General features: G+C 38.4%; 1 protein-coding gene across 1 annotated transcript; it reads right to left on the bottom strand.

Annotated features, from left to right (window-relative positions):
• Positions 1-1,887: 1,887 nt before the first annotated feature.
• On the bottom strand, positions 1,888-27,035 carry cUnh10orf67 (chromosome Un C10orf67 homolog; the record flags this gene model as incomplete). The annotated part of the gene is made up of 16 exons (XM_079819451.1): positions 1,888-1,928; positions 4,432-4,525; positions 4,603-4,692; positions 10,357-10,444; positions 10,527-10,592; positions 10,682-10,761; positions 10,837-10,890; positions 17,856-17,921; positions 22,127-22,192; positions 22,287-22,333; positions 23,232-23,370; positions 25,646-25,756; positions 25,828-25,902; positions 25,981-26,124; positions 26,689-26,809; positions 26,950-27,035. 16 exons carry the CDS (start codon positions 27,033-27,035, stop codon positions 1,888-1,890), a joined length of 1,368 nt encoding a protein of 455 aa, XP_079675577.1.
• Between the last annotated feature and the right edge of the window lie 885 nt (positions 27,036-27,920).

The raw sequence follows: 27,920 nt of genomic DNA, 5'->3' as shown, positions 1-27,920 counted from the left end.
ATTGCCCAAAATTTGAAATGTTTATTTTTGTTTACTTCGGTTCTTCAATGGTTTTCCAGCTTTGAATGAACTTATAGCTGTGGCACAGAAGCAAAAGCGTGAGACAGCAGCTCAGTGCAACTTGACCATAAGTTTAGAGTGATTGGCTGAAATGGCCTTGGGCCAGAGCTGGGAAAGCTTCCAGGCCAGACTCCCATTAACCCTCTATGGTGAAACTCTGCTGGAATCCAACACACCAGCCATCGCCATTTATCTACCAACTAATGAAACTAATTAATTTCTGGAGTTCAGCTAAAATTCCACTTTGTTGTTTTACAACCTGAGCCTGAAACCCTGTGAAAGTAGCAAACAACTTTAGTGCGATACCCCCTCCTGGGATTGTTTTAGCTAATGATATATATCTGACATCTTATAGTAGTTTCTATGGTAACTAGGCTGCAAGCAGTTCGGACCATGCTGGTCTGTTCAGTAGCACAGCAGTATGGAAAAGTTGTTTTGTGACTCTGGCAATGGACCAGTTAGTGGAAGATTACAAGGAATTAGACCATAATCACATAATCCCTGAGAAAAGGGTCACGGCACAGTGATCAGGCTGATCAAGTCATAACCCAATAACCAGCCGTTGTACATGACAGATAGTTAAAGGCGAAATTGGTAATTGATTCTAAGCTTGTCCCGGAGGGTCAGTGGGGTCTGGTGAGACCAGAGTTTGGAGAACAGCTCTGCAGGGGTTTGCCACAGAGGGACACCGTTTATACAGAACACCACAGCTACCAGCCAAACCGCTCTGCTCTAGAGATTTAGAAGGTCAATGGTACTACATTTCAGTCTATGGGCGATAGTAAAATTAAATCTTAAGCATGTACAATGCGATAAAACGTCAAAGCAGTGGGCATTTCTATGATCATTTATTCTGTACAGTGCGAAGAAGGGAAAATAAAGAGCGAGCGAAAGCGATGGGGGCAGAGCAAGACTAAAGACTGAAATGGGTTCGAGAGCCAAGATCTTATTGTTCGGCTTCACAGCCATTGAGATGGCCTCCAAAGCTGTGCATTCCGCTGGTTTTGTGCTGTATGCGGCATGCGGAAAGCGAAAGACCATTCTTGGAGCACTCTTTACTGTGGCAGAAGAATGCATACAGTTACTCATGTCTGCACCTCTCCAACAGCATTCAGGCTTAAGAGCTGCAGTAGACTGAGTCCATTCACAGCACAGTCAATTACAGTCAGTTAAAGTCATGATAGCCTTTGTTTTCTCTTAATGGGAGCTCTGTGTGGCTTCACTATGGGGGAAATCGAATGAATTTACTTAAAGAGATTGGAAGTTTTCTCTTTGCTTTGCTTGAAAACGTGCCAAAAAAGTTCAAACGCACTGTAGAGTGCCGTGATATCTTCACTGACAAAATGAATCGGCTTTTGTATGGAGTAGGAATCAATGTGCAAATGCTTTATTGTGTACGGTTGCAGGTAAATATCCATAAATATAATTATAGACTGTGAATTCTTCTTTCACTCTAACTAGGCATTTCCTTCTTCGGATCAAAAACAATTCAAACGAAAGCATTAAGGGTTTTATTTCTGATTTATAAAGAAAAAAAAATTATATTATCTGACTATCATACCATAGTCAAGACAACAAAAATAGCAGGGTCCATACCACAACTATCACCAGCTGATGGCTAAAACACTGACAGCCAATCAGAATCCATCCTGCTTTAAAGAGCATTTAAAGCACTAGGCGACATAACTGCAGAACGCTTAGAATAAACAGAACAATTATCGTTCTTGGTGCCATATCTAACATATTTAAATCAAAACCCCTAGTGTGTTTTATAGTGTGCTTCGATCTAGTGTGGTTGCCTGTTTAGAAGACAGAACGATCTCCAGTTTACACTTCATCTTCCTCATCTGCAAGGGCCACGTGGGAATCTGCAATTAAATAAAACACTTACTTTAGCAAAAAGCTTCAAAACGCAAAGGAAATCTTATACATTAGATCAACAGTACCAATTGAAATAATAAAGTTTAACTTCTACAAAATAATCGAAAAGGTAGTGCATAGTATTAACGGCCGCATAACTGAATATCACTAGTAAATCATACATTTCATTGATATTAGAGCACCTATAAATTGTGATGCAGGAACTGTGGTTTTTACCATCCCAAGTCATTTTTTGTACCAATCAAGTGAATGTGAGTACTGCCCATGGGAGGGGCAACATGACATTTCCCTGGCCGTTTCAAAACAGGTCATGGACCCTCCATAGACACCAAGGCGGTGGGAGGGAGAACTTAACCACACCGTGTAACCGAATCAAACCAGTGGTTACCCCTTTTCAGCCCACTGGAATAGCCATAACAATACCATTCACATTGCAGCAGAGAAGACATGCTCTTTTGAGACTGACTGAGAGGCTTTTTATCAACTGCAGGGCTTTGTAGCCTTTTAGAGGAAAAAAAGGAAAAACAAAAACTCATTTTGAAAGTTGTTTGTTTTTCTCAAGACATTTTATTTTTCTTATTTTTTTGGGGGGTGGGTCTGAATATGAGATCGAAATAGCCTTAATAATTGCTGATGGCAGAATACGCGGTTTTAAGTGCAGAAAAAAAAGCCAAGCTCAGGACTGCCCTAGTGCTGACCTAGGCCTTTCAGGTTGCTTGAACACATCAGAATTGCCATTGTTGAGGTTGATTAATTGAGTCTGATAAGTTACCATGAATGAAGATTGTTATAGAGTTTAATGTGGTGGGCCTGGGTTTGTAAATGCCTCTTTCAAATAGTTCTGCAGAAAAGCATATGGACCAGACGTATTCATGAACAAAAAGGGGAAAAAATGTATTATGGTTGCGTCCAAGCAGTCTTGTCCCCCTTCTTTTGATCACTTGCCGAATGACTTTGAAGCCATGCTCTTGCCGTATTAAAAAGGGAACATTTAAATATCTGAGAAAAAAGTGGGATTTTACTCTCTTTGATAGTGTTTAAAATATATATATTGTAAGATTTTCCTTAATCAAACATATTGGCATTTAAATCAGATACATTTTTAGACAATATTCATTAATAAAAATTCCGGCTCAGCTAACAAGACCACTCAGACAGACAGCCAGCCTGGGCTCGGATGTCCAAATAAAAGCTTGTAAAAGTGCAGACTTGAAATTATCCACACCACCTTAGATTGGTGACACACTGAATAAACATCATCTGCTGTGTGACAACAATGTTTGCCGACTCTTTCCAAGTGTCAAGACCCTCAGTAGCCGGTGCCTTATCTCCAGTGTCTCAATTATTGGGTGTCAGTGGTGATGTATGGACCAGATTCCCGTGGTTTAGACAGGGGCCGGCTAGCAGTTGTAGAGGTCACTGGCCAGGCCCTCTGGACAGAGGACCAGTGACCCCCTTCATGCTGACCCAACTATAAACTACTGCAGTGGCCTGTAGACGTCTCTATCCAGAGCCCAGGCTGCAAGTACAAGGCTTTTCACGAGTACTTAAGCAAATATACAGAGGGTCAGACATATCCTTCTTTTATATTTACTGCTTATATATATTCAGTTACATGCACACATATACATACATGCTCACCAAGGCTGCATTTATTTGATCAAAAATACAGTAAAAAAATGATTATGAAAGCTTAATCTTCAGCATTGTTACTCTTCAGTGTCACACGATCCTTCAGAAATCATTCTAATATGCTGATTTGCTGCTCAAGAAACATTTATTATTATCAATGTAGAAAACAGTATTTGTGGAAATATGGGTACTTTTTTAGGATTCTTTAGTCTTTATTATAAATGTCTTTCCAGCCTCTTTTGCTTTTTTTTCCCTAAACTTTTGACCGGTAGTGTGTATATGTAATTTAAATAGCTACATATTTATCTATTAAATAAAACATTCATTTGCAATAAAAATAACTAATGCAGAACCAATAACACACATGTATTGTCTATGACTACTGGCCTGTTGAAATCCACCGAGAGCACAGCGGTGTAATTTGGGCAGATTGATTAGTTAGCTTCTGTGCATCGGATATTTGTGTCTGAGAGCTTCCATATTGACAGAGGGTATTAAGTCTTTTAGTTATCTAGCCAAGTCATGCCTGCTAAGCTCATTAACCTAGATCCCAATCATCAGAAAGTCAATAATAGGCAAAAGAGAGATTAAAAAGTAGCTGAGGCAAGACAACTCTCTCCGTCATTTCTCATTGCTACTCCTCATGTGTCAGTGCTAATATGATAATAGTGCACAAGGCAGCCTTTCAAAATGATGTGTTTGGCCAAATCAGTATCTTTGAACACTTTATAAACGTGTCTTTTCTGATGTGGTCAATTTGAGGACAGGTGTTAATGCTATCATACAACTGTAATCAAGCTAAATGAGATCTTTTAGTTACTTGTCTGTGTTATCTCTTTCAGGTTGACATGGACTAACCTAGTCCACGGAGAGCACCTGCACCGCTCTCACTCTGTAGGCTGATGTCCACGACTCTGTCCCTTTTCTGCTGGCCTCCAGCACCTATCCGTGGCTTACAGCAGAGGGACATTTAAGCTACAAAGTCCATCACACCAAAACCAGAAGAGTTTCAGTTGGGAGGTTCCTTACCAAAGGAGCCACTTTGCTGCTGTTTGGGTATAAACTTTTAAAAGTATCATCTGCTGGACTCTTCTGCTGTGGTGAGCAAGGAGCATCCATCTACAAGAAAAAGACACATTTTATCATATGCACATGTTGGTTTCACTTTATTAATGCAGACATCTCATAGATGCAGTTGTTTTTATACGTTATTATATGTCATGAGATTTGCTAAACTCCAAACGAAACATGAAAAATGAAAACATATTAACCTTTCAACTAATGAGGACTGCATGATAAAAAAAAAACCCATCATGAAAGCCTTAAAGCAATGAAGACCATTTCATATGTCTCATAAATCAATTTTCAACATATTTTACCATATTAATCAGTCAGGACTCTGTGCAGGCCAGTCAAGTTCCTCCACACCAAACTCGCTCATTCCTGTCTTTACGGACCTTGCTTTGTGCACTGGTGCGCAGTCATGTTGAAAAAGTATTATTAACCTTTATTTAACCAGGCAAGTTACTTAAGAACAAGTTCTTATTTTCAACAACAGCCTGGCAAAAGGAAGGGGCCATCCCCAAACTGTTCCCACAAAGTTGGGAGCATGAAATTGTCCAAAATGTCTTGGTATGCTGAAACATTAAGAGTTCCTTTCACTGGAACTAAGGGGCCAAGTCCAACCCCTGAAAAACAACCCCACACCATAATTCCCCCTCCACCAAACTTTACACTTGGCACAATGCAGTCAGATAAGTACCGTTCTCCTGGTAACCGCCAAACCCAGACTCGTCCATCGGATTGCCAGACAGAAAAAGCATGAATGGTCACTCCAGAGAACACGTCTCCACTGCTCTATAGAGTCCAGTGGTGGTGTGCTTGACACCACTAAATCCGAAGCTTTGCATTGCACTTGGTGATGTAAGGTGTGGATGCAGTTGCTCGGCCATGGAAACCCATTCCATGAAGCTCTCTACACACTGTTCTTGAGCTAACCTGAAGGCCACACAAAGTTCTGCGGTCTGTAGATACTGAGTACAGAAAAAACTTTTCAGAATTCACTGTGTATAGTATGTGTACAGTGCAACAGCAAAGAGCTTGTTTACATTTTAGACAAGTTGGTCTGAGAATTTGTGAAAACGGTGATGTCATTCGCATGTGTATTACGTGAAAATTATGTTATTAACTACTAAACCTCATGTCGTTCAAAACCCGGAAGACCTTTGTTCATCTTCAGAACACAAATGAAGATATTTTTGATGAAATCAGAGAGCTCTCTGACCCCTCCATAGGCAGCAACATCATTGCAAATTTCAAGGCCCAGAAAGGTACGGTGGTTGAACCTTAATATTATGAAGCGATGAGAATACCTTTTGTGTGCAGAAGACAAACAAAATAGCGACTTTATTCCACAGGGCTTCCGAGTTCTACGGCAGAACGGTGGCCAGCTCCTGCGTCAGCATCACACACATGCGTTGTGTTGCTCACGCAAACAGCGTCAGCCAATGATAAGGCGGCGTTCTGACGTACTCGGAAGGGCTGCACTGTATTTACTAAATCAATAGCGTAGGAGAATGACACGGGAACGACGGGAAGAAATTGTTGAAAAAATTGTTTTTTTGCGCACAAAAAGTATTTTCGTCGCTACATAACATTAAGGTTGAACCACTGGAGTCACATGGACTATTTTAGCGATGTCTTTACTACCTTTCTGAACCATGAAAGTAGCAATGACGTTGCTGCCTATGGGTGGTTCAGAGAGCTCTCCGATTTCAACAAAAAACATCTTAATTTGTGTTCCGAAGATGAACAAAGGTTTTACGGGTTTGGAACAACACAAGGGTGAGTAAATAATGACAAATTTTAAATTTTTGTGTAAACTAACCCTTTAAGGCTAGAGGCGATTGATGTTTCTTTACAAAGTGACATTGACTACTGGCCTGGCACAGCGTTTTTAGTCGTTTTCACAGATCCTTGTGAACAGGATGGTTTTGACAAGTCCTCTGTACACAAAACAATCAATGAAACAACGTTTCCATTTTTAGTACATTGTTGTCGTGTAAACATACCTTCAAAATGATCTGAAGTGAAATCAGCTTAAAGGGTTAGAAAAGAAATTTCCACTTACCAGGTTTACAGGCGCTTGCGCCATTGTAGATGCTCAGTGTGATAAACTCCCGAATTCTAATGGTACGTTTACATGACAACATTTTATTAAAAAGGGAGAAGTTTCTCACATACAGATATTTTGTAAAAGAAAAACTACGCACCTATAGACTGAACACATAATACGCATGTGCATGATGTCACCATTTTCACAAATTGGCGTTTTTGTAGAGTTTACACGGAGAAAAAGGTGTTGTTTTCAAAAACAATACTTTTCAAAAGTTTTCATTTTCAGGTCCTCAAAAAAATGCTGTTGTCGTGTAAATGAATGCATAAAAAGACGCATAAAAAGTTTTCAATTTTTAGATGAAAACGGTGTGTCAATGGCCCCTAAGATCATCTAACTGCGTGACAGAAATTACTGATGCAATTTTACATGCTTTACATGCAATAAGGATTTTGAATTTATCACAAGCGTTAACCAAACGGCAACCTCCCCCAGTTTATCATGAAGCCAATATGGAAGTGACTTAAACTGCAATTACTCGACTGGCCACTAGAGACAAGCTCCAGAATGGAGCAGAATCTCATTGAGCACCATGTTAAAATGCCCAACTTTACAGCAGAAAAAAACATGTTTACAACCTGGTACAAATTGTGGTTTTGGTCTATATATCAAATTTTTCCCTTCATAACAACAGTGAGGGGGGTGAATTTTCGTCGCTACATAACATTAAGGTTGAACCACTGGAGTCACATGGACTATTTTAGCGATGTCTTTACTACCTTTCTGAACCATGAAAGTAGCAATGACGTTGCTGCCTATGGGTGGTTCAGAGAGCTCTCCGATTTCAACAAAAAACATCTTAATTTGTGTTCCGAAGATGAACAAAGGTTTTACGGGTTTGGAACAACACAAGGGTGAGTAAATAATGACAAATTTTAAATTTTTGTGTAAACTAACCCTTTAAGGCTAGAGGCGATTGATGTTTCTTTACAAAGTGACATTGACTACTGGCCTGGCACAGCGTTTTTAGTCGTTTTCACAGATCCTTGTGAACAGGATGGTTTTGACAAGTCCTCTGTACACAAAACAATCAATGAAACAACGTTTCCATTTTTAGTACATTGTTGTCGTGTAAACATACCTTCAAAATGATCTGAAGTGAAATCAGCTTAAAGGGTTAGAAAAGAAATTTCCACTTACCAGGTTTACAGGCGCTTGCGCCATTGTAGATGCTCAGTGTGATAAACTCCCGAATTCTAATGGTACGTTTACATGACAACATTTTATTAAAAAGGGAGAAGTTTCTCACATACAGATATTTTGTAAAAGAAAAACTACGCACCTATAGACTGAACACATAATACGCATGTGCATGATGTCACCATTTTCACAAATTGGCGTTTTTGTAGAGTTTACACGGAGAAAAAGGTGTTGTTTTCAAAAACAATACTTTTCAAAAGTTTTCATTTTCAGGTCCTCAAAAAAATGCTGTTGTCGTGTAAATGAATGCATAAAAAGACGCATAAAAAGTTTTCAATTTTTAGATGAAAACGGTGTGTCAATGGCCCCTAAGATCATCTAACTGCGTGACAGAAATTACTGATGCAATTTTACATGCTTTACATGCAATAAGGATTTTGAATTTATCACAAGCGTTAACCAAACGGCAACCTCCCCCAGTTTATCATGAAGCCAATATGGAAGTGACATAAACTGCAATTACTCGACTGGCCACTAGAGACAAGCTCCAGAATGGAGCAGAATCTCATTGAGCACCATGTTAAAATGCCCAACTTTACAGCAGAAAAAAACATGTTTACAACCTGGTACAAATTGTGGTTTTGGTCTATATATCAAATTTTTCCCTTCATAACAACAGTGAGGGGGGTGAATTTTTTTATAACTCATTCGTTCACATTATATAAAGCCTTAAAGTTCTGCATAATTAGGGGCATGGTAACTTTGAGTGACAGGTGGATGGCCGTTTGTCTGCTGTGTGTTAGTCATCGTGTCATTTCAGCTCCGCCCACGTCCTGCCTCTTTGCCCCGTATTCTGTTATCCGGGAGTGACGTGCGATGACGCGCTGCCAAGATGGCAACGGCCAGCTCGACCCTACTTTACGCTTCAGAACTGCTCTTCAGAATCCTATGGGTGACGTCACGGACACTACGTCCATACTTTTTTACAATCTATGGCGTTAACGCGTTAATGTTGACAGCCCCATATATTTAACCTATATATGGTTAAATAAACTTTACATAAAAAAGAGACAAAATACAATACTATTTTTACAGCAACTATGTAAAGTTCTATTTATTAAAACCAAGTATAAATCATCAAGTTAAGTGTTTTTATGCATTTTTACATGTATTCAAAAATAATAACTATAGGCAGTAACAATTTAAACAATATATATATAATTTGTGAACTAATGTTCAGCTTTTCTTTTTAATAGTCAACCTATTTTCAGCAGTCATCAAGCTTGTACACACACTCACAGACATGAAGATGCACTTTTAATTTCCCCAAGCTGATTGCTCACTAAAACCCCCACAGTCATCATGTTTTTTCAGGCCATTTCAAGTTTGATTTTGACGTGACATAAATCGGTGATATCTAAGTGGCTGAGTTGTTTTCTTACTTTTTAAATAGTCCTCCCCTTAACACCATCATTGTCTTCATTCAGGCAGATTCGAGAACGCACGCGACATCAAAAGGTGGGATTTATTGCGTGAACCAATCATAACCGATCATATCTAATCATAGCGCAATGAAGGCATTGCCTCCTCTCACGTGACTTTCCCCCAATCATTCTCAATTCCCCCCCATCAAACTCACCGCATGCTTCACATTTTGAAATATGAGTAGTTTTATTTTTCTAATATCGATTATTCTGCAAGGATGCATTAAATTGGTCAAAAGTGACAGTATAGACATTTATAATGTTGCAAAATGTATTTAAAAAAAAGGTTCTTTTGAACTTTTTACTTATCAAAGAATTCAAGTTTTCACAACAAAAAAAGCAGCACAACTGTTTTCAACATGGATATGGAAAGGTTACTTAAGCACCAAATCAGCATGGTGTGACATTGAAGACTGAGTAATGGTTGCTAAAAATACAGCTTTACCATCACGTGACTAAATTACATTTTAAAACATATTTTAAAGTCTTACTAACCCTAAACTTTTGAACGGTATTGTATATACAACAAAAATAACATATATAATGGCAAACATTGAGTACATGTCTCTATTAAGGCATTCTCGGCTGTTTTCATGTGCACTTTTTGTTTAATAAATGACATCCGGCACAAGCGGGTGTTTGTTCGCCTTCTAAATGGGGTGTGGGGTGCAGAGCAAAACAAAAACAAAACTTATGCATATTCATCAGCCTTCACCAATTGAGGCCAGAGATGAGGGGCTTAATGGGCGTGCACCTGTTGAAGTCTGTTCTGGGTTAACCTCTACTGTATATGTGCTCTGTGTGTGTGCGGGACAGGCCACAGGTGCAGATTTCATTAAGGGTTACATGATTAAAGCTCCTTCCCTCTTTCAGAGTGGTAAGATCAGCTTTGATGAAGAAAAAGACATGTTGGTGTAAATATCATGGGAGGGCATATTGATTCAAAGTGGACCAAACTGTATCGCTCTCAGAAAAGCTACTAACCGCAAAGCTGACTGAGGCGTTGTGTAGAATGGCTTCCTGCCGCTGCAACGTCTGCCGTAAAAACATCTCATCCTTGATGGCATGGAAACTTAAGAGAGAAATAGTCAATGTAGCAGAGCTCTTAGAGCCTAATGAAACAAAAATTGGAGTTATAAAACTTTATGGTGTACCTCTGTCTTAAAATCTCAAACTTCTTTTCCCACACCTGATTGGATATGCACAACTGCTTATTGAGCCTGATAACATTTAAAAACAATAAGAACAACAAAGGGCAGTGGAAAGAGCAAGTACTGTAGGATTGATCTCTTTCAAAGTTTCATTATACCTTTCGATCTCCTTTTTCAGCAGTGCTTCATTCTTTCTATGTTCTGTAATTTTTTGAACCAGCTCTGTATCCCCAAGAAGCTGAAAGAAAAAGAATGCTAAGATTCAGAGAAGTGTATGGATGCTTGTATGCTACTTCAACAAAGAAAAGCTTACCTCCAAGGTTGTAGGTTCTGCTGGCTTCCGCTTCTCAATTTCAATGGCAGCTTTCTGACAATGGGAAAATCACAAACATGTACTCAAATGACAATGATGCATTTCTGTATAGTAACTGCATGTCAATAAAGGACTACAAATAAAATGTTACTTTTGTGTCTTTGAATGTTCATGTTTAACTGCTTACCCTCAGGGCATCCAAGATATAGGTGACTTTGTTTCTTCAGTAGAACACAAATGAAGATTTTTAACTCCAACCGTTGCAGTGTGATAGTCGTATAATGTTGTGAATGGTGAATAGTAACAATCTATGAGAGTAAAAAAAACATCCACAGACAATCCAAATTAAACCCTGTGGCTCGTGACGACAGTCTTAAGACACGAAACGTTCGGTTTGTGCAAGAAACCGAACAGTAGGGGAGCGCGGGGCACAACCTAACGCGGGTTAGTTGTAACGCGCATGTTTTAACCCTTTCCACACATGCCAGGATGAGTTAGTGTATTTACTAGTTGCCATATCAACATTATTTAGAGAAAAAATTGCGCCAAAATTAAAAATCTCTGGAAGATATTACTGAACATGTATTTAACCATAGCAAAAGTAAATTTCTTACTTAAGTTTAGTTTTCATCTCTGTTTTTTGTGTTTATTTAAAATAAGACAATTCTGATATTATTTTAATCTTATATCTGTTATTTAACAGTTGAGATGGTTCTTTAATGCTGACCTAACCAGCAGAAGACACAAACCGCGGTTTACATCCCAGTTGTGCAGGTGGGGTGTGTTGTAACACTGCGTTACAATGAGCCCCTATTAAAACTACCCTATTATATTCTATACTTTTATGAATTCTTTTGAGAAACCATGAGAAAAGGGTGAATAATGACTGAGAGTTAATGTTCAGAAACTATTAATTATTATTATGTTTTGAACTATGCTGTATAGCTGTATTTAGCGATGTTTTTGTAGTCAAACTCAAAAATGCTTATATTTTTAATGATTAAAAAATGCCATTATTTTATTTTAAAGTTAATAATTGTATTTTGTTGACAAAATATTTTAGTTTATCTTGGATATTTTTTTGATTATATCAGATAACATTTTAAGCTGTTATTTGGTCATGTTACATTGTGCCCCACCACATGTTACAATGTACCCCACCTACGGGGCATGTTGTCACATTTCACTTCCATTCTTTTGGGGTAAATCAAGAAAAAAGTATACACTGTATTAATGAAACAAAACTACATAATTGTACTAGACAAGTGTGCAATTAATGTGGGAAAAAATAAATACTCTGAACCCCAAGTGGATTTACACAAACTGAGAAAGTCAAATTTAGAGTTTCTCGCACAAACCATTTTTTGTAATTATTTTATAATGTTTCCTATGATGTACTTATATTGTTAGTATGATTTTTACATCACAAAATGTCATAATTTAGAAATAAAGGCATTTTTTAAAACTTGATATTAGCCCTCTGGCTTGAATGCTCTGTTTCAAGGATGTGAGACTTCAGTGTAAACGCCCACTTTTGTGATTGGCTGACATCATTGCATTTGAAATGAGTATTAGTTTATATGGCGGAGGGGGCGTGGTTTAGCGAGTTCTGCATGCAAGCACTGCCAGAGAGAGAGACGGACTGCATGTGGACCAGAGAGACGGAGAGCTGGAGAAAGATTGCAGAGAAAGTTATATTGTACTGAGTTGTTGAGAGCGCTGTGAGCGCAAGTTTATTTTGTTCGTATCTGAGAGTTCTGAATAAACTTGAGTCCCAGACCCTGTCGTCGTCCTCCTTATTCTACAAACTTTGTAACATGTGGAACCCCTCTCGAATACTTTTACTATGTTTTTTTAACCATTACAGCTGTCGAGATTAACGAATTGTGAAAGTGTTGATTATAGCATTTTTTTTAGATCTTTTCCCATCACATGAACGGTTGCAGTGATGAGCATTGAGCAGTCTGTTGATCGCGTGAATGTAGTGATCTCGTCATTGCAACGCTATTTTTCGAACAAAATGCTTTGACAACAACTAACAGCAAACACGACATCGACGGGAATACAGTAAGAGCTTCGTTGTGCAGCATATCAGCGTCATTCCTTATAACGGCAGTTTGGACGAGTGTGCAGATACACATTCGCGATGTGTGATTGACAGCTACGAACATTATAAAGAGAGTGTTTTGGATCGCTCACTGTAGTTTAACACACTTTAAATAACAGATTTGTTTCATGCTACTAACAGAAACGATGCGAAGTTGATTGTTTAGTCTTGATTCACTGATCCACAAACAGTATTAAACGATTTAGAAAGAAAGTCTGAGTGAACTTGAATGATTAGCTACACATCAGAAATCACTGATCACAGATCAGGCATTAATGAACACTGTTACTCACTGTTTGTGGCGGTGCTGTCGAATCCATATGGTAAAAGTCTGTTTGTAATGCCTGTGCTGACATTGCGACTAAAATAAACTGAATCCATTTTCTCCAAATTCTCTGGGCGGGTAAAGCAGAGGAAGTGGAGGTAACCTTTCCCCGTATGACGACATTCAGGGAAGATTCCAGATCAGCTCGTCTGATCTTTTACTTTTCTCAAAGGCAGAGCAGGACAGCCAAAACTCGGTTTACACCTATCTCCATTTCTAGCCACTTGGAGACCATATACAGGCTAGGGGAACTCATATTAATGTTAAAAAACCTCATAAAATGAAAATGTCATGCCATGGGACCTTTAAGACCTCAATGTGTCTTCACGAGCCGCAGGGTTTAATTTGGATTGTCTGTGGATGTTTTTTTACTCTCATAGATTTTGTTACCATTTACCATTCACAACAATATACGACTGGCAGACTGCAACGGTTAGAGTTTAAAATCTTCATTTGTGTTCTACTGAAGAAACAAAGTCACCTATATCTTGGATGCCCTGAGGGTAAGCAGATAAACATCAAATTTTCATTTTTGGGTGAACTACCCCTTTAAAGCACTTGTTCATCCAAAAATTACAATTCTGTCATAATTTACTCCCCCTTACAGTACAGTATGTTATTCAACCTGTATTCAATTAAATTAAATTCAGTGTATTTGTTTAGCACTTCACAAAAGTGCATGTTCTAATGTTGCAATATTCTGCTATCAGTCAGAGTTGTTGGTCCAAACCGGAGCTGGTGAAATCTGTGGTTACCTCAGGCCTTTTTTTATTTCTTTCTTCAATGAAACGCAAAAAAAGAAATTTTGATAAATGTCTCAGTGTGTTTTGCCCATACAATGTAAGTCAGTGAGGTCCAATGTTGTTTGGACTCCAACGTTCTTAAAAACATCATCTTTTGTGTTTGTCAGAAGAAAGAGAGCTTATAGCAGGTTTAGAACAATTTAATAGTGAGTGAATGATGAAAGAATTTTCAATTTTGGGTGAACTATCCACTGAATCTAGCAACACGTTTCATGTGCCTGTTCACCTCAGCTCAGAAGAAAAGAAATGGCTTTGAAGTTTTATCTGTTTTTCCAATGAAGATTTAAATGGAGGGCCATATTCTGCGTGTCATTATATCAGTCCGTCGCTCACAAAGGGTCATTTTAACACCAAATGTCCACTTTGTGTGGCATGTCCAATCAAGGCTTGACACAGCTTTGTGGAATGTCATGTTGGCTGATTGAGTGCATACGTTCAGAGCAGTGTGAAGGTCAGGTCACCTGAGGTCAGCTCGGACATCCACTTTTCCACCCGTGTTCCCCCAAAAAGGCCTAACAGAACGTGGGAGTGCCTATTTAAGTTTCTCTTAGTAAGAGTGGGCGCAGAGTGTGTTGTTAGTCTAACCCAACACAGAAAGGATGTCAGTCCACCCTTTTTCTTTCATCCTAACCAAAGAAAAAAAGAGAATGGGAAAAAAAAAAGTTTCCTTGCCAGATTGTTCAAAGACCTATTGTTTGCAAAAAGGAGTAGGTGTTGATTTGTGACAATACAACAGTGAGTTGTGTAAGGCCTCATAAAGTATTCTACATTGAGAATGAACACAAATGAAGGCATGTTACACTTCAGTCTGTTTCTTTACTAGTTTGATGGATGCAGATGCACATATATATAATTTAGACATTAAATAATGAATAATCGCACATTAAACCGAAGAATAACCTTCTGAACATTTTTGATACATTTCATGTACACTACCATTCAAAAGTTTGGGGTCAGTAAGATTAAAAAAATTATCAAAATACCGTAAAAACTGTAATAATGAGACATATTTTTGGACAAATTTCGTATTATCAATATTGAAAACAGTTGTGGAGAGATTTTTTGTGGAAACTGAATTGTTTTTCAGTATTCTTTGATGAATAGAAAGATTTTAAACATTTAACATTAAACATTTAAACATTATATGTCTTTAATATCACTTTTGATTAATTTAATGCATCCATGTTAAAAGTATTAATTCATTTGAAAGATTAAAAAAAAAACTTCCTGAACCTAAACTTTTGTGTTTAGGGTGTATTTTGAAAAGGTACCAAAAAAAACATTATTTAAAATGACATGATTTTGAAGAATAGTGCTTCTTATCATTAAAGCACAGACCACATGTTTATAGAACTATCAAACAGTTTGAGCATTGTATCTAAGTTTGAGTCACTGTCTATACAGGGCCAGGCACGTGCCAGTTAAGATCGAGGCTTGGGCGTTGTAAAAAAAGATAAGAGTTCCACACATTTCCATAATAACTAGCCACAGTGGCCAAGCTCATTGTAAGGGTGCCCTTTATGAAGTGGACTTTAAACCGGGCTTATTGTCCACTTTTTTTCAGCTGTACCCCATCACCCACTCCAGCCTGTCACCGTGTTGTGTCAGCTGCATGCCACATTCCACCCTCTCCTAGGCGCTGAGGCCAGATTCACACTGGCCACCTCTTCGGCCGCCTCTATGCGGTCACACTGTTGACAGAGTCATCATCCTGACCCAACCCCCCCCCCCCCCACACACACACACACACACACACACACACTAACGCCAGCCTTCCCCCCCACACCCACACACACACTAACGCCAGTGCACCCACCCACCATTAAAACAGACCCTTAAAAAGCCATGAACAAGTAAATAGGATATGTAAGAAGCCGTGATGCTATGGCCATTTTTATAAAGGATCATCTACAATAATAGTTTATAGCGTGTCTATTTAGTATGATAAGCACTGGAAATAGCATTATATAAAAATATCAAATAACTTATATATAACTTTATATATACATAAAGTATAAAATAATGTTTCACGTATAATATAACTAATATAACATAAATTATAATATAATAAGTCATCAATGCGTGTCTATGACAGTTTAAACACTATCGTTTGGGTTTGGTAGTGTTGTAGTACTCAAGACTGGTCTTGGTCTCGAGACCGGTCTTAAGACCATTTTTTTAAGGTCTTGGTCTTGACTGCATTTCACCTCGGTCTTGTCTTGGTCTCGTGATTTTATCTCAAGACCAGTCAAGATCACAACGATATTACTAAATTGCCAGTGCATTGACTGATTTACCATCATTAATGTGATTTGATGTAAAACTTGCTGCTTAAAATGCAATTAATAACTTCTTTATAATGTGATTTCTTTAGTTACTGTGCTGCTGGGTTTAGATTTAGTTTTTTTATATAACATAGAATACAATTAAACAATATCACAAGAGTAAGAGAGCTGTTTTCATGAATATAAGCGTGATTGCAAATTATATTGATTCATACAAACGTTCAATATACAAGAAGTTAATATTAAATGACACATTTTAAACTGTGTCGTTGCCAATTCGGCAACATTTCGGTATAAATTATTCTGTGACTGTTAAATAATGTTAATGTTTTAATGTTAAATTAATCTGAACATTATTTATGCAGGTGTAATTTTACCAATTCAGATGAAACTTCTGTGCCATGAATTTTATTGTTAGTGATTTGATTGGGAACAGTGCTATAGTGTTTTACTATTCTAATGGTATTTATTTATTAAATACAAGACATTTCTCAGGCAGTCGATATGGATCTTTTAGATGAATTTACGGAGTGCTGGTCTGGTCTGGTCTTGTCTTGGTCTCGGCACACGCTGCTCTTGGTCATGATTTGGTCTTGGTTTAGGTGGTCTTGACTACAACACTTGGGGTCGGTAATATGATTTAATATTTTTGAAAAAATTGTTCTTAAGCTCACCAAGGCTGCATGTTTTATAAAACACAGTAAAACAATAATATTGTAAAATATTTTAACAACTTAAAGTAACCGTTTTCTATTTTAATATATATTAAAATGTGATTTATCCCTGATGACAAAGCTGACATTTCAGCAGCCATTACTCCAGTCTTCAGTGTCACATGATCCTTCAGAAATCATTCTGAAATGCTGATTTGGTGCTCAAGAAACAGCGTTGACAACAGTTGTGCTGCTAAAATCTTTTTTCAGGATTCTTTGGTGAATCGAAAGTTCAAAAGAACAGCATTTATTTGAAAGGGAACTCTTTGTAACATAAAAGTCTTTGCTGTCGCTTTTGATCAATTGAATGTGTCCTTGCTGAATAAAAGTATTAAAAACTTGTTTTAAATCTTAATGACCCCAAACTTTTGAACAGTAGTGTAGATGAGCATTAATAGCTTGAATTAAGAATTTTAACTTAGCAAGGTTGTAATTCACATCTGTGATAGAAAAGGCACTTAAGATATGTTTTCATGAAAAAGAAAAAGATCTGCACTTGGCAGAGGGAGAGGGAGCTGCCATCCATCACTCGGGCTGTTAATGAATGCGTTTCACTGTTGGTACGGGTTGAATTTTAACCACAGACTCATGGCTAAAATCGATATGACTTAGACACTGCGTGTGCACCTTATCCTCCGTCTTTGCTTTAGGACGCTGATGTCTGGGGTAATGGAGGGACCGTCCTTTGGTCAAGAGTTCAAGACCTCCAAACATCCTGAGACAGATAGGACTTGAGTCAAGTCCGTGCCGTATCTGAGCATGTGTTCAGCTGCGTCTCATACTCACCTCCTTCAGGCGTGAAGCTTCAATGCATGCAATTTCTTTCTTTATCTCCTCTTTTAACTGTTTTATCTGTAAAAGAAAATAAAAAAAGTTCTCACAAACAAGAGCAGACAGTGAGAGAGACTTCACATAGCTCGCTTAAGCCGGGTGCACACTGTGCGATTTATAATAGTCCTTTACGATTGTTCCTTGTCAGACTGTATGAACATGATCCCCAATGTAAGCCATGTCACACTGTAAGATCTAAGTTGTCATTAGTGTCAGACTGTACGATAGTCAAGGTGTGCTAAAAACGGACGCACGCAAGAAAACTCGTCCAGAGTTTTATATCATCATTCAATGACGCGTTCGGTGACAGTGAGCTGCATTACACGCGGGATTGAAATGGTGGCTACAAAGAAATCTCTAGCGCTCATTTTGGTCATAGTTTGTCTTGAAAAACAAAGATAATTTGACGGTCGTCGTAGGAGAAGTCACACTGCAGGATCGTGCGCCAAATCTTCTGACATTGTCTGAGGTGAATTGTGATCGCAGCGGTCATTAATCGTCAAACTAACGATCAAAGACTTCAGATTTTAGCCTAGGATCAGAGGAATCTTTTAGGATTTGCTCAATTTCGTGGCCGAAATCGCAGTGTTGCACCCGGCTTTACTCGCAACCATCCCAAAGGTTCTGGGATTTTAGGAGTACACCCAGGTTAAAACTTCAAGAGTGGTCAGCCAATGGTGCTGATGACAAGTGCAGTTATGTGGTCGATGGGCCATTCATTTGGGTGTCTTTTCACAGAGGCGAAGCTTACACCCAGCTGAGCTTCACACTCCACTGTGGCCTGGGCTTCAGCCTCTCATTATAGGTCTTTCCCGCAGCCCTTTGGCTATGGAAACAAATTTTCTGCTCCATTGATCAAAGTCACCAAAATAAAGTGGAGAAAAAAAAAACTTTGTTTTTTCGAAATGTCATTTTTTACTTTACATTTTTATGCATAGAGACCACGCAAGACCTTAACATTGAGTTTGTCAGTCAAAGCACAAAGGGGCGGCTCAACAAAGGATGCAAGACTGAAAAGAAGCCAATCTGAACTGCTACACTAAATATGGATAATCCTTTTCTCCTGGTGGCTCAAACAACATTAAGGAGGTCTTCATTAGTGGTTTTAACCAGGCTTTCTACATGGAGTGTGTTTGGCCACCACCTGCTCCATTAGCCTATTTCCTGGTCCTACCAGGTTTTGTGTCCACTCAGTATTATGTGAAGAGCCGGAAGAACATTATTGACCTGAAACTAATACGCCTCTCTATTATAAAGCACTTTAAAAAAGAAAAAGATTAAAACCTGCTTACCATATTTATGTATATTAAATTACACAAATGTGCATAATAACAATATATTCAATACAAATTTAAAAATATTCAAATAAAAAAAATGTCTTCACTGCAGAACTTTAGTTTATTGTTTATTTATTTATGTATTTCAACAATTAATTTCATTTTTCAATGGTGAGCTATGTAATATACTGTATGTAATAACAATAAATAAAAACACATTTTTAAATGATTTTATTATTCTGCTTTTTTTTCGCCCTTTATTTAATCATTTCATTGCCAGTGGGAAGTATGGTCTTGTAATGAGCATTTGCTTTAGTTTAATGCATAAAAAAACCTATTTAAAATAAATATATAAACTAAGTGAACATCTGTTTGCATACTGCATGCATACTCTTCTTGACTCTGCTGAAGAGCTGTGCTAATATGAGCGTTTGATTGCGGGGTAAATTATGCCAGCTTTGACAGGACCCTTGCTGCTTGTCTCCCAGCAACCCTGCAAGGCCAGAGGGAGACTTTTAACCTCCTAGATTCTGTGTGGCCGGATTCAATGGCTGAGTACCATAGAGTCTTTCACACTCTTTTTACGTTGTCCTCTGTGTTCATATTTTAATTCTAGCCATTGTGTGGCAAACTTGGTGCATATTGTTCCTCGCAATCAACTGCAAAATCAAATGCTGTGTAAAATGATACTTGCTAACCACATTTTGTCTGTATTTTAGGAATGTAAATTCTGCATTCTGAAATTATTTGAAATTAATTCATATTGTATTTAAAGGTTTTGGTGGTAAAATAAAGCAATAGGTTGACATTTGAGTTCAGGACTTATGAATACAAGGCATCAGTCCAACTTAGAGCGTATTCAAAATGCACTACAAAGCACTCGGACCACATGGTTTCTTACTGTAGTGCAATAATATAAACTCTGGCATGGCCCCAATCTTAACACCATGCAGTGCTACTTCACACACACTTCATCTTTACTGCACAAAAGATAAAACACTAAATAAACAATACTATATCAGTACATGTCAAAAACGCTGCCCCACGTCCATTCGCCAAATGTTTTACCAAAATCAACATGCTACGATGTCAGCTTGATGCTGGATATCCTCAGCTGTGCTTGATCACATATCATAAAATAATTTAGTGCTCCCTCATGCACCAGTTGCTGCATAGTATTTAATTCATGGTAATTTGCTCCGCTGGCATGCTTCTCTCTGCTCATAAAGCTAACACACGATTAAAACATGCAAAATTATGAGGGACAACATTGTCTGGGCTGCAAACCTGACATATGCTGGCCTATTTATCTTAGATGTCACACAGTAACCATTTCTGGTAAGAAGATTTATTTCCTGGGAGGAACAAGAAAAACAATATGTGTGTAATGGAAGTGAATGGGGCCAGTCATTTGAAGATTTAAAATAATTCTTACAATAATTATTTTGCTAAAACGTATTAAACTTACAGTTGCAAGAAAAAGTATGTGAACCACTTGCAGAATCTGTGAAAATGTGAATAATTTTAACTAAATAAAAGAGATCATACAAAATGCATGTTATTTTTTTTATTTAGTACTGTCCTGAATAAGATATTTTATATAAAAAAAAATGTTTACATATAGTCCACAAGACAAAAAAAATTGCTGAATTTATTAAAATAACCCCGTTCAAAAGTTTATGAACCATTGATTCTCAATACGTGTTGTTCCCTGGATGATCCACGGCTGTTTTATTGTTTTGTGATGCTTGTTCACGAGTCATTGTTTGTCCTGAGCAGTTAAACTGCCCAATGTTCTTCAGAAAAATCCTCCAGGTCCTGCACATTCTTCAGTTTTCCAGCATCTTTTGCATATTCGAACCCTCTCCAGCAGTGACTGTATGATTTTAAGATCCATCAAAAGGAACATTCACTGATGCTCCAGAAGGAAACACGATGCATTAAGAGCCGGGGGGTGAAAACCTATTGAATTTGAAGATCAAGGTAAATTGTACTCATTTTGTCTTCTGGGAAACATGCAAGTATCTTCTGTTGCTTCTGAAGGGCAGTACTAAATAAAAAAAAAAAAGATATTTAAACAAAATAAGAAATATTTGGACATTTTGGACAAAAGTTTTCATCCCCAGCTCTTAATGCATCGTGTTTCCTTCTGGAGCATCAGTGAATGTTTCAACCTTTTTTAGTAGTTGTGTTTGAGTCCCTCAATTGTCCTCAGTGTGAAAAGATGGATCTCAAAATCACACAGTCCCTGCTGGAGAGGGTTCAAATATGCAAAAGATGCTGGAAAACTGAAGAATGTGCAGGACCTGGAGGATTTTTCTGAAGAACATTGGGCAGTTTAACTGCTCAAGACAAACAAGAGATTCAGGAACAACTATAAAAAAAAAAAAAAAAAAAAAGCCTTGGGTCATCCAGGGAACGACACACAGTATTGAGAATCAATGGTTCATAAACTTTTGAACGGGACTATTTTAATAAATTCAGCAATTTTTTTGTCTTGTGGACTATATGTTAAAAATTTTTTATGAAAAATATCTTATTCAGGACAAACAACATGCATTTTGTATGATCTCTTTTATTTTGTTAAAATTATTCACATTTTCACAGATTCTGCAAGATTTCTTGCAACTGTACATGGCAACAACGTTGTTAATTTGTATATAAAACGTTAGTAAACTATATTTTTTTTCACAAAAAAAATCATGTTAACTGCATTTTGCTTATGACTTGTAGCTGAGTATTTTAATGGTTACGGATTGGATCCATTTACTTCTATTGTATTATAATATAATATAAAATTATAATAGCTTTTTCTAAAAGGAAACGATAGCCAGTTTGAAATTAATTTCAAGGCAATCAACGTTCTACCACAAATGCTGCCTTTTGAGCTTTAACCAGAATTTTCCTTTAACAAAAGTAAAAAAAAAAAAAAAAGACAGAAAATCTCACCTTTTCACTGCCACTTTCTCTCTCAAAGTTTAACTGCATTTTCAGTTGTTCATGTTCACTTGTCAACTGAAATAAATGAAAATGTTATAAATAAAACAAATGCAATAAGTGTATTAGGGCGTTATATTAGGATTTATCTTCTTTGTGTACTATAAAATACCTTTTGAAGGGCCTTTTTGCTGTCGCCCGCCTCAGATTTCAACTGTGCTAAATTCAGAGCAATGGACAGAAGAAAGTAAGAACATTTGTTTTTTTAAAAAGGACAATATCTAGAAGAGAAACAAAGGCTGATGTCAGGAGCACAACGACAGGACATCCACTTGTCTTTGTTCATCTTTTGCGTCTTGGGTCAGTGGACTGAAGCCCAGTCCTGGCCTGCATGACCTGTTCTGGCTCAGGGTCCTGACAAGCTTCTGACCTGGTGCAATGCTGTTGACACGTCCACTCACATGCACTGACCAAACACAAACCACTAAGTTCAAGGGCCAAGTGTGTGTTAATGCCCAAGTGCTTTTATTTCCATAGAGAGACTTAAGACCTGGACAGCTCTTATCTTTAGTCACAGCCAATGCAAAACATTTTAGCAGATGGTTATTCACATTCTGAATGGCGATACATAAAAGGAGTTTATGTTCCAATCAAATGGTGTGTTGTTTTGTAGCATTTCAAAACTAGATAACGTAATCAGAAAAAACAGTGGCGTAAAAAATTCAGACGGTTATCAAAGTTACATAAGCAATGAATGAATATCAAACACTATGAGCGATAAAGGGCCTGACCCTTGAGAATACACCTGTCTTGTGTTTGCTTTCTCCTCACAGACTCCCACAGAGTGTGAGATGATAGCTATGGTCTGACAAGTGTCCTCAAACATTGTGCTCTAAATGCTAACAACATCACACACCAGGACAAATAAGGGATGTTTGTTTATGTCCCAAAACCTACTGGAAAAAAAATGAAACATACTTGTGTGTGTGTGTGTGTGTGTGTGTGTGTGTGTGTGTGTGTGTGTGTGTGTGTGTGTGTGTGTGTGTGTGTGTGTGTGTGTGTGTGTGTGTGTGTGTGTGTGGTTTAGCAAAAAACAAGCCAAAACATGACATGTTACCCAGACTCTGCTCTTTGGATTCCAGGGCTCTGTGAATTTCTTCCAGCTCGACGTGCAACAAGTCAATGTTATCTTTTAGCTTTTCATTCTCTGACTTCAGTCTGCTTTTCTCTGGGTCCTCCGCTCCCTCGGTGCCGATCTGAAAAATGACACAAGTCCTTTTTAACTTTGCCTTTACAGCGCAAAACAAAAGCCACGCCGCTCAAGCTGCGTGGCAAATATGAGTGCCATTCAGGCACAAAGCAATCGTACAACTTTCTGCCTCCTACCATTTCCCCCTGAATAATAAAAAGCGAGAAACAAAAAAGCAAACACACTTAGAAGAGGGCAATCTCTTTTTTTTTCCTCTTCTTCTCTCTTTCGGCCTTTTCTTCTTGCCCGGAAGAAAGACGGCAGTACATTACATACAAAGCCCATAATTCATGGGGACATTTTTATTGACAGGAATAATACATATCATACTGTTTGTGTGCCCCTGTCATTCAGGTCAATTTATTCTGGAAGTCAAGGAAGGCAGCTGGGGCCTATCCACCCACAGTCTGGGCTCTGCTTTCTAACAAGCTCGGCAGAGCCAGGGTGTGAGGGGGGCGATTGGAGGATGGCTGAGCAGCCCCAGGGGGTTCGCAGAGAGCACAGTTTCCCGGGGGGGCTTGTTGCCTTTGTGCTGTCCCTCAGTAGCAGCGCTGCCAGTGTCACCAGGATCACATCACATGTCAGCGCGCTGAAGTTTGCAGACTGGGAGCCGCATGGAGCCCATCAGGTTCCTGTGATATCCACGCAGTTGGCCCTCTACTTTGTACCGCAGCAACCATTCATGCCCCGAACATTAACAGGGCTTTTGCATGCCTGTCACACTTAAGATTGTGCAGGCGTTCAAAGGCTTTCAAAGGATTTTCTTCTTTCACTTTCTTCACTCTGTTTTTCTCTCTCTCTCTCTCTCATTCATAAGGAAAATAAATTGTGATCATAAAGAGGTTTTGATTGCAATAAGTTTATTCGACGTTTGATGATTTTCCTTTTTTGTCACGTTCGGGATAGTCATGGTGCCATTTCAGTCACACCGAATAAATGCATCCTTCTTGCATATGGTTGCCGGTTGCTTACTACAGATTTAATCCCAGAGCCATGTGTTATGAATGTGACTCCCCGAGTGTGACGGTCAGATGATGATGTACATGTCATGGACTAGAGGATTACTCTATCACTAATAGGAATGGACATCGATGCATCCAGCATGACAGAAATATTACGCAATGCAGGGTGGTCGCTTCATCCTTCCCTCCCCGTTTCGTCGTCATCCTCTACTGTTGACTGTGAGGAAGTGGCGGGGATAGTAAACCTATGGGTTCATTTATAGTTACTGAACCTAATTTTTCCTCCTCAAAGAGGAAAAAAAAAGATTATACTCCAAGGAACATCTTTCTGCCCTGTCTGAACACCCCAACCTTTAACTCTGGCTCCACCATCTGCTGTAGTAACAGAACTACAGGTGATTAGCCATGCATCTCTCCTGTGGGCGTGAGAGTTCTCATTAGCACAATGAACAAAGCTCAACTCCGCCGGGCTGCGCTCATTTGTTACACTTTGAGTGGCAGGTTTTGTATGGCCGTTCTCCCGGCCATCTGCCTACACAAGCAGCCGTTTTGGTTGGACAGAGCTTAGACGCTGAGGGTGAGAGATAACTCTCTCAGACGGAGTGAGAGGGGCTGCCTATTAAAAAGGCTAATAATAGACACCTCACTTATTGGCACCTGATAGCTCATTCATGTTGCATGAAAACCCCTTTTGCAAGGGCATGAAGGTGAGTAATTGATTTCACTTTGTGGAACGCAAGAACCTGCTTATTCGTTTATAGCCATGGGGCCGGGCCACTCCCAAGTGCACTTCAGGCCATAATAGAGCAGGCCACTAAACAATAATTACCATCCTGCTGGTCAATATCAACACACGCTTGATGACATTTAAGCAATCATGAATCATATTGACATCATTAGTGATAAATGCACTACTGGCCAAGTAATGCTTCAGTGCAAAAGCTGCCCTCAAAAAAAAAAAAAGCTGCTTAAAATTCAGCTTGGACATCACAGGAATAAATTACATTTAAAAATGTATTCAAATAGAAAACTTTTTTTGACGGCAAATTGGCAATCGTATTTCACAGTACTAGTGTTTTTGCTGTGTTAATGATCAAATAAATGCAGCCTTGGTGAGCATTAGAAACTTATTTCAAAAGATCTTCGCATGCATTACATGTATTTTGAGCAAACGTTCACAACATTCTGTTCGTATTCCCTCATTGCTCTTACTGGTCCTTCTCCATGACTTCTTCATGTAGATATTTATACACACTCAGGCCTATAGTTCAACAAATGAAACGCTATTGTGTTTCTGTGTGAATGGCAGTGCGTCTGTACCTCATATTTCTTCAGCTGTTCACTTATACACTCAATCTTCATGTTCTTCTCCTGAAGCTCCTTCAGAAGGTCCTTCACTCTTCCGTCAGTCACATCCTCGTCTTCCTGATTCTTTAAGAAATTGTGAGATTGTGAATTTTGTTAATATCTTTGTTGATGTTCCATAATCCCTAAAAGCTTACCTTATAGCTGGCCTTGATCACCTGCATAGCATCAGAGAGCTGCTGCTGATAGCTTCTCCGGAGAACTGATAATTTCTTCAAATAAAACGGACACCAAATTGAAGTGAAGATCAATTGTGAAGACAAATTTATTGATGAAAGTTGAATACAAACCTCTTTGTAGTAGTTTTCCAAATTCTTGATTTTATCATTCATCCTTGTATAAAGAGCATCCGATTCTTCCTGAAGTTTGGTCTCATACTGAAAACCGATCATTTTCAGTTTCTTCTCAGTGTCTTCTTTTAGCATGTGCATTTCCTGAGATAAAATCAAATATTTGAAAACATATTACTTAGCACGGAATATCTTGCTTTAGGTAGGAAATAAAAAACTCCCAACTACAAATGAATGCATTTATTGTTGTGCTGCCACACAATATTGTAGAGGATATCACTGTGAGTGATGGAACTAGAGCATGCATTTAGTAGAGCGTTTATTCGGCTGCAAGCTAATCAATATGTTTAACTCTGCAGGCTAGAGGATTCCTTGTGAAGGCACTGTTCTTCACCACAAAGCCACCATATGCCCTCTCAGCAGGAGACCTAGGCAGCCCACAGTGAGGCCACTCAGAGCTGAAGTTAGAAGAATCTTGAACTAATAAGATGAAAAGCCAGCAGCATGAATGAATTCACTGAGTATATCTAGCGGAATGCACTGACAAAGTATCAGCTTTCCGCGGGTCTTTTTTGAGGCAAGACAAACTTGCATTTTTTAAGATGGCTGCTGATTGATTGATGGCAGATTGCTTCATATTAAGTGCTATGAACAGACTAAACTGACGACAAGGGACTGGCTATTCATCTAAAGGTAGCGGATACACACCTTCATAAGAGCTGCAGTGTCGGCAGCGAGAATCTTTATATTTGGCAGCTCTGATTCGTCCGTTTGGACACAGGCATCTTGTCCAAAAAAACCTGTCCTCAACTGATTGGACAGAGAATACCTGAAGAGAGACAGGTCGTGAGGTGAAATTAAGTTCAGATCCTACCCTAGTGAAAAATGCGGCATTGTTCACCAGAAAACCTTAGCCGAAGTTGATCTTGTGTCGGGCTTGTTTGCAAGAGAGCAGAAACAACTTCTTACCGACGTATTTCCTCAATCTCTTTTGAAACCAGCGCCTCTCCGGCTTCATTCGCAATGCTGTTTATTCTCTTTTCGATAATGTCCATGCTTCCAAACTAAAGGGCATGAAATGCTATCGCGCAATACTTTGCTACAGATTTCTGGTGCTGAAAACGGTTGCCGTGGCAACAGAAACTTAACAGGAAGCGACTCTCTCAGCAACCTGACTGAGCCGTTTAGCTGGACACTCATATGATACTGTCTATAGAAGATTGTTTTCGTCACTGAATAAAAAAAAATATATACTCAGAATTTCCTTATATAAACTCACAATTATGACTTTTCCCTCACAATTGCATGATATAGCCTAAACTCGCAGTCCTGAAAAAAGTCAGAATTGCGAGATATAGGCTAAACTCGCAATTATCTTTTAAATTGTTTTATTCCGTGGCGGAAACAAGATACAGTCGTTTCACATGATAAAATATATTATCTTTTTAAATAATAGTTTCACGATATAGAAAATAAAATACGTGCGTTTTTATATTAAAATGTTGTAAATTATTTAAACAGGTCTGTATATTATTATGGGTAATAATTAATATTATGCCGGGAATGTCAAATCCATTTGTTTTAACTAAACGCTGGTAAAAAATTTGCGCCAAGACTGCGCATGCGTCTCGAGGACAGCACATGCGCAAAACCTCTTCTGTAGGTAAAGGGATAAGGATCAGGGCATGTAGGCTGTCTAGTTATCACACGAATAAGGCTCTACTGCAGTGGTTCTCAAGTAGGGGTCCGGAGCCCATGGGCCCTCAGAAAACTTCCAAGGGGGTCACAGGACGACTTAAAATTATATATAATTATTAATTTAATGAATAATATGAAGAATATTTAAAAACAAATGTAATAAAGAAGCTAACATTCAATCGAGATGAAAGTGAAAAGTCTCCCTTTTCCCCTTTTATTATTGAATAAACTTCTTGAAACAC

Source organism: Gobio gobio (assembly GCF_949357685.1).
Source record: "Gobio gobio genome assembly, chromosome: 6".
Lineage (NCBI taxonomy): Eukaryota > Metazoa > Chordata > Actinopteri > Cypriniformes > Gobionidae > Gobio > Gobio gobio.
This window is presented reverse-complemented; position numbering and strand designations above follow the sequence as displayed.